The 13,796-nt window shown below is 45.1% G+C and overlaps 1 protein-coding gene across 1 annotated transcript in view; it reads right to left on the bottom strand.

Moving 5' to 3' along the window:
* The window catches only part of LOC146184876 (protein crumbs-like), a 267,601-nt gene that overhangs the window by 157,109 nt on the left and 96,696 nt on the right, over positions 1 to 13,796 (bottom strand). The window contains exon 2 of the mRNA XM_084609522.1: positions 8,531 to 8,781. Coding sequence (XP_084465648.1) covers positions 8,531 to 8,781 — 251 coding nt within the window. The remainder of the gene's footprint in view (positions 1 to 8,530; positions 8,782 to 13,796) is intronic.

The following is a 13,796-nucleotide window of genomic DNA, read 5'->3' as shown; positions in this document are numbered from 1 at the left end:
TGAGGTTCAAAACGTGTAAGTTGCAATTAAATTTTTCTCCATTTTATTTCCTTAAAAAGTCATAACAGGGCCGGCGGGTAATGCAGAGTTAGCCTGCCTGACAGTTCCATCTGGTTCCGAGCAGGTTTATTCTGCACAATAAACTGACATGCCTAATTGTGTATACATTTCATACCAGACTTTCAACAAGGAAGTGCTTTCCGAGCCATGAACTTCGAGAATGTTAAGTTCCCCTGCTGCTCCGTGCTTGCAAACTAAGGCGAGTCAGAAACGAAACCACGTAAGCATGCGTAACGTTGTCGTGCAAAGTGCATAGCTGTGATTGCGAAGTAACGACGCCTACAGAAACAAAAGTGGCCACCTGTGGCCCCGCCAAGCGCAGGCTTTCTGTGCCTTCCAGCATTTAGGCTGTCTTTTTGCCATTTTCTTTGCGTGATGAGAACGCACATGTAGTTTCGAAACAAATCTTACTTAAGAACTCAGACAAGCAACTGCAATGCACATTTGTCAGAGTCCGGCATCCCTTACGCGACACGTGTTTGATTTTGCTTTTTGCTACCTTACAAAAGCTCTGTATTTGGCAAGAATGGTGTTTTCGTGATTGAACCTGGTATCCTATCGATACAAGCGAACTTCATTTTTTCTCCTCAGTGCCCCTTTAGAGACAAAGACGATCGCGGGGTTCGTTGTGTAGTGATCAATATTCGCCTTTAATTTCACATAGTTCTGTAACTAATTAGCATACGCTCCTATTTACTCATGTGCACATCAGTAGATGTCTCGCCGTGCGACTACAGTGCCGAGAGGATGAAGCAGCGTTACTGGGAATAGCTGGAGCAGCCTCTTTGACACTGCAGGCGGTGCACATGCACACATGCTGTTCTGTCCAGCTAGGGTGCAGTGGAGCCTCCGCATGGGTAATTTGGTGCGCTGCTTCGAAAGTGGCGTAGAAGCAGATTTTTCGCAATGGCAGAAACGGCCCAAAGAAAACAGACAAGGGAACCCGCTGCCGGCCAGACGCCGGCAGTAGCATCAGTGGCTCGCAAGCGTACACGCCTTCAGTCAGAGCCGGGAGTAGGAGGGAAGTGACGCTTGGCCCGCACGCATTCTCAGTGAATGCCTTTGTACGAAAAGATGAAAAGATAAAAACATATGATTCAGTAGGTAGCCATTCAAGAATGGAGGTCTCCTTCCCAGCTATGAAAGGTGAGATGAGAGGTGAACAGGCTAACGGTTCGTTCAGACAGTGGAAGCAGCCCATTAAATTAAAAATGAGCTGTTGCTCACCTGAAAGCACTACTGCATTTATAGCATGAATATTTTTCCAACTCTTGGACAAATAGGTCGAAACCTTGACTATTGCCCCACATGGTGGATGAGTTTCATCATCATCATCATCAGCCTGATTATACCCACTGCAGGGCGAAGGCCTCTCCCTATATTTCCCCACTTAACCCGGTTCTGTGCTAGCTGCATCCACTTGACCCCTGCGAACTTCTTAACCTCATCCGCCCACCCAACTTTCTGCCACCCCCTGCTACGCTTTCTTTCCCTTGGAATCCAGTTTGTTACCCTAAGCGACCATCGGTTATCCTCTCTTCGCACTACATGTCCTGCCCATGCCCATTTCTTCTTCTTAATTTTCACTAGAATGTCGGTAACTTCAGTTATTTCTCTGACCCACTCTGCACGCTTCCTATCTCTTAATGTACCTCTACCATTTTTCGTTCCATAGCCCTCTGGGTTGTCCTCAACTTAAGCAGAACTCTCTTGGTTAACCTCCACGTTTCAGCCCCATAGGTGAGTACAGGTAAGATGCAACTGTTGCATACTTTCCTCTTGAGCGATACCGGTAAGCTGCTAGTCATAATCTGCGAGTGCTTGCCAACTGCACTCCATCCCAATCTTATTCTTCTTGTTACTTCCTTTTCATGGTCCGGATCTGTAGTTACTACCTGTCTTAAGTAGACATTCGCCTACTACTTCCAGTACTTTGCTACCTAACGTAAACTCCTGTTCCTTCCCAGGGGCTGTTGAACATTACCTTAGTCTTCTGCATATTGATTTTCAAGTCTACCTTTCTACTTTTCCTGTCTAGGTCATCAATCATTATTTGCAGTTCATCCCCCCGAGTTGCTTAGCAAGGCAATGTCATCAACAAATCGCAGATTACTTAGGTATTCTCCATCTACCCTTATCCCTAACTGCTCCCATTCCAAGCCTCTGAATACTTCCTCTAAGCAAGCTGTGAATATTACTAGGAAGATCGTGTCTCTTTGCCTAACACCTTTCTTTATGGGAATTTTGATACTTCCTTTATGCAGAACTATGGTTGCTGTGCAGCCTCTATATATATCTTCCAGCACTTTCACGTACGGCTCGTCTACCCCCTGATTTCGCAATGCCTGCATCACCGCCGAGGTTTCAACTGAGTCAAATGCTTTTTCGTAATCAATGAATGCTATGTATAAGGGCTGGTTATATTCCGAGCATTTTTCTATCACCTGATTGATGGTATGGATACGATCGATAGTAGAGTACCGTTTCCGAAAACCTGCTTGATCCTTTGCTTGATTGCAGTCTAAGGTTGTCCTGATTCTATTAGCCATTACTTTAGTAAATACCTTATGCGTAACAGACAGTAAGTTGATTGGTCTGTAATTTTTAAGGTCCTTAGAGTCCCCTTTTTATGAATGAGGATATTGTTTGCATTCTTCCACGGTTCCGGTACCGTCGATGACACCAGGCACTGCATATACAGGGTGGCCAGTTTTTCTACCAAGATATCCCCCCCGTCCTTCAACAAATGTGTAGTTATCTGATCCTCTCCAGCTGCTTTCCCCTTTTTCATAGTTTCTAATGCTTTCTTGACCTCGTCCTTCGTCACTGGTGGAATGTCTGACTGCTTTTCCCTACCGCCAATCTCATTACGGTCCTGACTACTTTGGCTACTGTAGAGATCTGTATAGAATTCCTCGGCTACTTTCACTATCTTGTCCATATTCGTGACAATGTTGCCTGCCTTGTCCCTTATCGCATACATCTGGTTTTTGCCTATGCCCAATTTCTTCTTTAACGCTTTAAGGCTTCCCCCGTTCTTTACAGCATGCTCAATTTTCTCCATGTTATACTTCCTTATATCGGCCACCTTGCGCTTATTGATAAGCTTTGATATCTCGGCCAATTCAATCTGGTCTGTTGGATTGGAAGCTTTCATACTCTGGCGTTTCTTAATCAAATCTTTCGTCTCCTTAGACAGCTTACCGGTATCCTCTCTAACTATCCTACCGCCTACTTCTACCGCGCACTCAGTAATGATATCTCTGAAATTATTGTTCCTTGCCTCTAGGGTAATGTCGCCATCCTCAGTTAGAGCTGAATACCTATTCTGTAGCGAGATCCTGAACTCTTCTGCCCTCCCCTCACCGATAATTCGTTGATAGGTTTCTTTCTTACTAATCTGTTGCGTTCGTTCCTCAGATTTAAGCTAATTCAGGACCTCACCATCCTGTGGTCCCTGCATCGCACTTTCCTGATTACCTCTACATCTTACATAATAGCGGGGGTTGAACACATTATGAAGTCAATTTCATTTTTAGTCTCCCCGTTAGGGCTTTTCCATGTCCATTTCCGGTTCTTCCATTTGCTGAAGAAAGTATTCATGATTCTTAAGTTATTGCGCTCTGCAAAGTCAACTAGTAACTGCCCCCTGCTATCCTAGAACCAATGCTATAGTCACCTACTGCCTGGTCTCCTGCCTGTTTTTTTCCTACCTTGGCATTTAAGTCACCCATTAGTACAGTATACTGCGTCCTTACTTTTCGCATTGCCGATTCTACATCTTCGTAGAAGCTTTCAACTGCCTGGTCATCATAACTACATGTAGGTGCATAGGCCTGTACAACCTTCAGTTTATACCGCTTATTAGGCCTAATTACGATCCCTGCTACCCTCTCATTAATACTATAGAATTCACCTATATTACCCGCTATATACTTATTGACAAAGAAACCTACTCCTAGTTGTCGCCTATCTGGTAAACCTCGATAACACAGTACATGCTCATCCTTCAGTACATCATATGCCTCATTCGGCCTCCTAACCTCGCTAAGCCCTATGACATCCAATTTCATACCCTCTAGTTCCTCTAACAGCATTGCTAAACTAGCTTCACTAGCTAGGGTTCTAGCGTTAAACGTTGCCAGGGTCAGTTTCCAATGGCGGCCGGTCCAGCGGAGCTAGGAATTCTTAGCACCTCCTGCTGTGTCACAGGTCTGACCGCCGCCCGCAGCCGCTGGTGACTGAGGGCCGGGGTTTTATGGAGCTTATCATGAGAGGCTGCGGCCAATTACTGCACTAGGGTGGCCAACTCCTGTTCTGGTGAGGGAGTGCGTTGCCGAGGTGTTCACCGGCATCAGGTCGCACCCCAAACCTGTTTATGCAATTCCATCGACACGCGGACCTTTTTTTTTTTTAATCCGGGGGAGAACTGCGCGGCACCAGGATTTGAACCCCAGTCCTTTTGCATGAGAGGCGGATGTTCTACTGCGACGCCACCGCTGCACCCTTGCAATAATTTAAATGAAGCCCACCGCAGCTTCATTTTGAAATAAGCGCAAGTTCCACAGTTTTCTTTATTTTCTTTATTCAGAGATTACACCATAGCACCCAAAGGCGTTACAGTTACAGCAGGGGGGTTTAGAAAGATGCAAGGGCATCTTCTGCCTAGAAAAAAAAACTCTTCTCATGGGATGACCATGACTGCTATGAATAAGCAAATGTGAGCTAGCATTGACTTTTATCGCTCTCTTAAAGATGCTATTAGCTTCCGAAACTTTCCTCAGCAAATGCTAACCTTGTTAGCATACCTGTCCAATCCTCAGGGAGTGGATAAAAACAAACATAACGCACTAAAACTTGTTACAAATTTTCTTAACATCGTTACGCATGTGCTTGCGCTCTAGCTCTTCAAGCGTGTGCATCGCTACACTGGTTTGGCCCCATCGGCAGCGAGCACTGTGTTTTCAAAACCAGTTTGGCGTCAATATAGCTCTCACAAAGTTCAAGTCCAAACACGGTATGAGAACCGAAATAGATGAGGCAAGTTTCTTCAGAGCTAGCTTCCCAGCCTAGCTTCAATCTAGCCTACCTTCTCAGAGCCTAAGCATTCTGCTGCCTCATGAACAATTCAGTGGGAAATATTTCAATGAATATAAAACGAGTGTCTATTACCAACCAATGCTTTTCAATTGAAATATACCACTTCCACTGAAAAATGCATCCAACACCCAGTTAATTTTCATCCCAAAGAGACGTTTACTTATACAAGGATGCCATATGAAAACAGATAAAGTGTGATCTTTCTATTCAACAGAGCAGAACAACCATCCGAGTGCCTCACTGAGTGCTTCGATTGGTAGTGCTTATAGAGTGTTGAGTATTTCGAGCATATACTAAAAATGATGGTGATTTCCACTGGTCGATCAAAGCTGGGCACCCGAACCGACCTAAAGCGCTACAGAGCGAATAAGCCTTGATCGCTCAGCAGAACGTGTAGAGTGTGCGACAGAAGTAATTCTGAGTCGGTTTTGAAAGTTGTAGTGGCATCCCAGGGCCAAAATTGTTGCGGATGATAAATAGGAAGGAGTGCAGCCCTCAACAACTTGCTTTTGCACTATTTTAACGCTGCAGCCATTTTTCAATAGATGCACTCCGACATATTCGCACAAAACAACGGTGATGCCCAGTGTCCTCTGCCGATGTCACTGAACCGGCCAAAACCCAGCAAAAGAATTCAGCAGCCTCTGGAAGTGACCACATCAGCGACTACGACTTCCGGGGAGATCCCACTCCGGTCAGTGGATCAAGCTAGAGCGTCCCGAGCTGCTCCAAACAACCAGTAGAATATGCGCAACCTATCTTAGTCGAACAGTGGAATTCGAAACCGTCCTCCCAGAGCAAGAAAACGTGCTCTGGAGCTCCCAGTGGAAATCACCATTAGATTTTCGATGCATGAGAAAAGAAAAGCAACGTTCCCATGTGCTGTGCAACGTCAATGCACGTTAAAAAACCTCAGGTGGTCTAAATTTCTAAGCCCTCCATTACGCCGTTTCTCATAGCCTGAGCTGCTTTGGCACATTAATGCCCATAAACGAAACCAACCAACCAAAAATTAGGGGACAATTAAGCTCCACCATTAAAGGTATGACGTGATAGCGTTTTGCACACACACTTTGCATTTTTAGTTTTATTTTTATTTGTTTTATATTTGCTGTTAATTCTATACGCCGATACTTAGCATCAGGAAACACTGGCTTTCCATTTGACACCTTTGAATGCATTTTTTCTATATTTTTCTATTACTTGAATTAATTATCAGTCACACATTTTCACATTTGCACTACATTTTTTTAATTAGCATCACAAAGCATTGGTGTTTTATTCTGAGAATTTTGACACCTTTGAACCCCTTTTTTATTTTTTTTTCATCTCTTTTATTCCTCTCATTCATCAATTAATTACATTTCATTCATAAACTTGTCATCGCCTGTCAATCATTGGTCACTAGAACCCCAAATTATTTTTTTTTAGCATTGTATACAATGATACAATTCTTTTACACAACCTTTGATTAAATAATTCCGACACGTGGTGCGGCAAACTACTACTACTACTACGTCGGCTTTTCGAGTGAATGAGCTGCATAAGCTATAGTTTAAAATCACTAACACAAATAATGCGGCATTTGCAATGTGATCGTTGATTTCTGAAGCGCACATTGCGTCTAGTATTTACTGTAGTTTTCTAATGTCTGCCTCAGAGAGTACACATTGTCAACGAACTTTTCCACCTTATACAAGTTCGATTTAAAGAAAATAAAAGTCAAGCAAGCAGATTTTCCTCAAGCTGCACTGCTGATGGTACTCTGCGACATGCCACAGATGCAGCGCGAGATCTGCATGTGCTAGAAAGGGAGCGAGAGTGTGGCGGTGCGATGAGAACACGCAGCTGGCGCGGCCTCCATGTTCCCAGTCTCTGTTTTTCTGCCACAGATGGCACTTCCAGTCAGGAGCCACCGCGTGTTGCTTTGGATGCCTATAGATAAATTAACACTAGTGAGAATATGCGTGAATTCGGAAAAAAAAAAAAACTGAAAACTTCGGAACATACAAAATGTCTATTTCAAGCCCAAATACTAGAGAAAGAAAAAATCGAAGTTCCAACTCGCACCGTTTGTCCAACTAGAAGGTGGCCACTTCAGGGCCTATACATAGGCTCGACATTGGGCAAAAAAGCAGGGAACCCTTTGCAGAGCAGGCGGTATTTAATCCTGTCAGAGTGAAAATTAAACACTTGCCATTAGTAATGTCAGTACTCTTCAAAACAGCTGATGAGTCGATCAAAACCGGCCCAAATATGTAACTAACGGAAGTGCTTCCATAAATTTCCTGGGCTGGTTTCTCTGGTCTAAAGTGGGGTGATGAGGTACCAGCATTACAGTTACTGCTGCAGAGGCAAGACAAGATCATTTATGGTCATATCTGAATGCCTCAGAAGTGCCGCGTTTGAGGAAATGTGGCCACGCTGGCGGAGGCTGCTATTGTCAACGATCGCGCTTAAGCTCCGCTGTTTCCAAAAGCGGCTCAAGAGCCACTACTAAACTAAAAAAAAACTAAAAAGGAAATTAAACATCAGTTTCCTAGATTCAAAACAAATGGCACAGCGTGTGCAAGAACAGCATGGAAACGTTTGAACGTGCGCATTTGCATCCACCAATAGCCCGCTAACAATGTTCAGCAGAGTTGAAGCTGCTAGCAGGCATAACCATCACCTTGTATTTAGAAGCACTTTCAACAAGCTCTTTTTCTCCGCCCGAAAGTTCACTGGCAAACCTTATCGCAACAGCGCAGACCAAGTCACCGCACCTATTAAGGCAGAGACATTCAATGGTCATTTTTGTGCCATCATTTTACCCAACAGGACTGGAGAGCTTAGTTGCTCTCACTTGGACCCAACAACAAAAAATTAAAAATGATGGAACGAATTTGGTAGCCTACATTACCCCACCCCAGGTTATGAAAAATGATCGTGTTAGAACAGCCATCAACTGGAAACGATTCCGTGGCTGGCATCTATATGAATAGTCGTGTGCACAAAGAAAAAGAAAACACGAGGTCAGCTGTTTCAGTTAGCTAACTAAAGGCCATGGATACTGCAAATGTAGACGTAATGAAAGCTACGAACACACGCCAGAACGACTCGATCACGTGCACTACACTGGCGAGGTATGAAAAGAAATTTGGTGGACCACGGCTTGACTGCATGCGATGGCAGCCTTCCTGTAGTGAGACCCCCGTTATTATGCAATGCATGCAAATATTATTTAGATGTACATGAAGTGAGTACACCTTAGCATGTTCAAGGCGTGAAGAAGGAATTGAGTGTGTCTTATCGCCTCTGGCAGACTCCTTTCCACCGGGGTATTTGTGTTTACCAAAAGAAAGCAAAAAGTTCATCTGCCTATACGAACCATGACGGCGTCCTGGACCCCTTTGACGGACCAGCTGAGCTCAAGCGCGCCGTTCGAGAGGACGGCCAGAGATATGGAGTCGTTGCCCAGCGACTGCCGGAGTATCGTTCCATGGCCGCACGTACGGAAGGCCAGGCTGGTGACTGCACTTAAGATGGGCTTGGAGTCGCTCAGTAGGAGGCTCGAAGACCCATTCAGGAAGACTTGTGGCGTCGCGTGGCCCGGATGCCAAAGAAGCGCCAGGGCCAGGCCTGCACAGTAATCAAGGGGATCGAACAACGGAAATGAAAACGTGCTCACATAAACAAATAACAGACAGTAAAATGGGTTAACAGACACCAATGAGAACTAGAAGCGAAAAGCAAGGTGCCCTTACAAGTACAGTGTGATTTCAGTCCACATTCAAGCGTGATCTCCATTTCGGAGTCCTTTCCACTATGGCATCCCTTATAGCACTTCGAGAAGTTAAACCCTGTAAACCAGTGGTGGCCAAAGTGCAGCTCCTAGCGAGTCGAAAAATACGCCTCACAACTTTCTGATACCTTTCTGGTACCTTTCTGGCTCGTTTAGCACGGCCAAGACTGTATTGAAGTGTTCACTGTAAGTAAAGCATTTAAAGCATTACTACAGCAGTGCAATCAGGAGTGCAAAGAACAGGAAGCTGGGCGAATCGATGTTGAGGACAAGAACAAAAAAGCAGCCTCGCCACCAAGGAAGGCGATCTGGAAAAGCTACAGCATGACCACTGTCATTAAGTATAGCCTAAAATACTGATGTCAAAGGAAATCAATAGAGGCAATTCATTGAGTATTGCATTACCGATGGGCGTTGCATTGCTGCCGAGACCTCTGAATGAAAACTAAGAAGCCATTTTAATAATCTTACACGGCTATGCTGCCTCTTAGAGGTGTACACAGGCTGAAATTTTCAGCCCGAGCCCGGCCTGACCTGCTGCAATTGCAATTGAAGCACAAAGAATACTAGGTTGAGTTCATTAAAGGCCTCGAAATGTTTATTCCACATTTTAAGGTGACAAATTTGCAGACTATACAGAGGTGCAGCGCATACATATAACTATCATTCTAAATATTCTGCAAAAACAGATGGTTATGTACTGATGAAGGCAAGAAGCATTTGCGGCACTCCTGGATCATGATTCCGACCCCAGTGAAGTTTCTTTTGTTGCTCTAATTTGTGGTTGGAGAGCGCTCTTAGCAAGAAGAGGAAGTTTTGGGTACGAGTGTTCCTTGCTCCTCCAAAAAGAGCAAACTGGCACTGTGAACAAGGCGTATATTCTGTGGCCAAGAACTCTGCGAGATTGTCTCGCTCACCGAATTCTTGGCCCCACAATCCGCCACTGCATTGCTTGCTCCTAGAAACAAACTGGACTGGACAGTCGGAAACAAGTATCGCTGCAGCTTCCATAGCACTTGCACGGGGTGCACCTGACTGTCCAGTGAATAAATATCGCAGCGCCCAGAGAGCTTCTACCGAGGCTATGTCGAGAATAGGGCTGCCACTGGTGGCTACGTTTCACCAAATTGGCGAATTTCAAAAGCCCATGGTGACCGAATATTATTATTGGCGACATGGCGAATTTTGGCGATTTTCGATTAAGGTCTCATGATGTGGGTTCTAGGCCCAATGTCTTCCCAACAATGTTCCCTCTGCACTTTTAGGACAGTAAAATGCGCTTGTGGGGCTGCATCAAGGAGGACATCCTCTTTGGGCCACATGTCTCATATGAATGCCTTGGTTCCATGCATTCAGCCGACTCAGCAGCACTCGTGCAGTTTCTGCATACTCATGCACTGCCACGCGTTCAGCTGGCCCCCATTCGTGCAGTGCAGTACTTTCAGCTAAGAAGTGATCAACACAAGTGTGCGACACAGTTGAGTGCCACCATAAAGGCCGACGCACCTGTCAATTCAGCGGCATTTCACTCTATACTGACTGAAAGCAAGCTTCGATGAAGATCGAGCAAAAAAGCCGAAGCATTTCATTTGGTCACATTTGAAATAAATTTTAAATGCGACACCATTCGCAATACAAATTTACTGCACTGAAATTGCTCTGCCACAGCACCGACAACTCGTGCGTCTAGCCGAAGCTCTATAATATATACAAAGAAACTGGCAAGCATAGAGCCGTGGTGTGGTCAGTGTAGTGCCTGACGAGCCTGCACCACCATATATGTAGTAACATTTCGCGAACATGCACTGTTGTCCCTCGTTACCCACCATTTGTACGCAGGCAGGATAGCCTCCAAGATCTGCCGATTCTGCGAGGTCCCGGAGAAACCAGAAAGATCAATGGCACTCTACGAGTGTTCCTCACATTCTGCTGACTAACAGAAAGGTGTTCTAGAAGTGCTGTGTTTGACATACGCCACTTCCATGCGCACCAACACCGCGCTACAGTGTTCATTACACCTCAGCCAATTGCACCTACTGTCAAACGAACTGACTGCATTATATTTTACCTGTTGCTGTCAAAAGATTGTTTCCATGTTACCTGCAATGCCTTAGATCAAAAGAATAATGGTATAGAAACAAATGCAGACTTGACATATTAGCAATAAATCAATCGAGAAAATCACGCTCTGTAGCAACGTCAAAATTCCGCCTCCATTTTGAAGGTTCATTTGGTGAGCGGCCTTGTAAAAATTTTTGGATTTTATTATTACTGTTTTACTAGAGTCTGATACAACTCAAGCCTGCAGCAACCACCATGCACAATTCTCTCACGGCAAACAAAAAAATACTTTGCTGTTAAAGCTATTCTGGCTACCTGAATACAAAGCTAATAGACCAAAAAAGCTCCGGATTTTCAATATAGTATCTGGCTTGTATGGTATAGTGAAATATCAAAAACTGATTTCATTTACCATTCAGCGGAGCAATACACACACCGCATACAAATGTCCGTATAGTTAGCAACTGCTATAACCTTATATTTATAGTAATTTATAATGTCATCATTTATGGCAAAATTTAAATGCAAAATGGCTTCTTTTGGAGACATTTTGCCCATCATCTGGTGACATTGACTCAAAATTAAGTGGCAACCCTGGTCGAGACCAGGAGCAAGCCACAACACCGCAACATAGACACGCTTAAAAAGTGACAGCATGGTGTGATTCTTACAGCGCATATATCTAAACATATGCACCAATGTGACAGAAGCGGGAGCCACGAAGATCGAAACGTGCTAGCCCCCAAACGGCCCTTCTCTTCGGTCGTTGCAGACTAGCTAAAATCCGTTCACGGCGAGGGCGCGTGATTGAAAAGCAGGTTGATATCACAAGAAAGCACTGACATTCTCACTCAGAGAGGACGGCGGAAAACACTTATTGTTCTGCATTTGAGATGCCTCGTGCACCGTGGCCATATTCATGCTTTCGCTAAAGTTGCGCGTACTCGGGGTCAGTGTGCCTGGTCCGATTCCGGACGAAGGCAAGAGGCTTCCGAGCAGCCTGAGCCCGGCCCGTGGGGCAGGTACAGGTTTCCGGGCCTGCCTGAGCCCGTACACACCTCTACTGCCGCTAACAAATGTTCCGAAAGGAACCACTGGTCCCAGTACCAATCCCCTGTGCCATTGGCCAACCTTGCAGTCTTCTGCTACATGTGTAGACTAGAATGTATGAACAGCGAGTCACTGGTGCCGATGCCTGCGACTTTGCCAGGTCAGTGTTGGCCGGGTCTGTCCGAGCGTGAAATGTGGGTCACTGTTTAGTACTGTATTTTATTGCGAAAGCAATACTACTCTAGGTTTCGAGCCTTCAGCGTAGCGTGGCCGGTAGCCACGTCTTACCCACGTGACGCTGTGACTTCACACCCCTGTGGGCTGGCAGGAGCTGCCAACTTGGGTCTCTCGTTTCACATGGGACGGTTATGTCAGAATCAGCCTGCTAGAACCCTGGCATTCATGTTACCCCTATAGGCCACTAAGGCACGTTCATACAGCTTGGTTAAAGCAGGGCTTTATATGTGGGCTGGGGAAGAAGAAAAAGAGAAGAACGCTCGGTCACCCATAGCTAATGCTTTCTCTCAATATTTGGTTCAGCAGCGTTGAACCCTTGTCATTTTTTTTTCACAAGGTTTCCTGTTGAGCACATTTCTTTAATTTTTAGGCCTCGCAAATAGCGTACTGTAGGTTTTATTGATTACAAAGTATGTGCATAGACAAGAAGGCTGCGTTTGAGTGGTGTGATGTTTAAGATATGAAACGAAATTTAAAATGCTTGTACCAGAATGCCACGGACATAATGCCACTAACATCGAGTTGTGCGCATTAATTTTTCAGCAGCATGCCACTGAAATGTGCTGCATCAGCCTCTGCGCATCTGTAGCCGTGAGTGGTTGTAGCATTATGTGCACGACATTTCACACTTCCACCTACATATCGTCCCATTTCATGTCCCGTGATATAAACATAGCTATTCTTAATTGGCAAGTACCCGCAATATTGCGCAATACTTAGTGCGAAGGCATATGAGAATTTCGTCACTAGTGCAATTTTGCAAGGCTTTAGAGTTGTCATTATTTGCAATCTGTTGTAAGGCTTTCAAGTCATCACTATTTGCATTCTGTGTGGATGGATAAAGTGCTACGACGTGACACCATCACAAGCTGTCAGCATTAAGTGGCGTCACGTATGGGTATCAGCGAGCACAATTTTGTACTCTGTACTCATAACAACAGATGGCCGAGACTCGTGTTTCTGCCTTCTCGGTTTTCTTACCGCCAGCGTGTGGCGCGAACACACACAGGAAGATGATTAAAACGGCAACCACATGAGGCGACAATCCCTGGCGATCCGTCGCGCGACGCTGCCGTTGCCTCTCGTTGCCGCTGCTGCACACCACACAGAGCGACGGGACTATGTGACAGAGAGGTGCTTTTTCAGCATTGCTTTGTTACCGCCACCTTGTCGTTCAGTCAGGGGGAGTACAGTTACACTGTATCCTGTCTCTAAAACTAAACAGCATCGAATACGATAACAATGATGAAATTTTTTGTGATGCATCGCATTTAAAGAGAAAATGTCTCAGTGCAGCGGTGCGCTGCTACACTGTGATGCAGACTTGCATTGCAAGCAATGCTTTCGAAAATTAATATCTAGCCACACTAGCCCTTTTTAGTGCGTAGCTACTAGCCGCAATCACGGATTTCGCCGATGTCTGTCTGAAGCCGCTCGCTCTCTCTCGCTCTCTTCGTGAACTTGAAGTGGAGAAAGAAAAAGTGGCTACGCGCGCGTCTCGCGG

This window comes from Amblyomma maculatum, chromosome 7 (assembly GCF_055883805.1).
Source record: "Amblyomma maculatum isolate TAMU_Amacu chromosome 7, ASM5588380v1, whole genome shotgun sequence".
In the NCBI taxonomy this organism is placed as follows: Eukaryota; Metazoa; Arthropoda; class Arachnida; order Ixodida; family Ixodidae; genus Amblyomma; species Amblyomma maculatum.
This window is presented reverse-complemented; position numbering and strand designations above follow the sequence as displayed.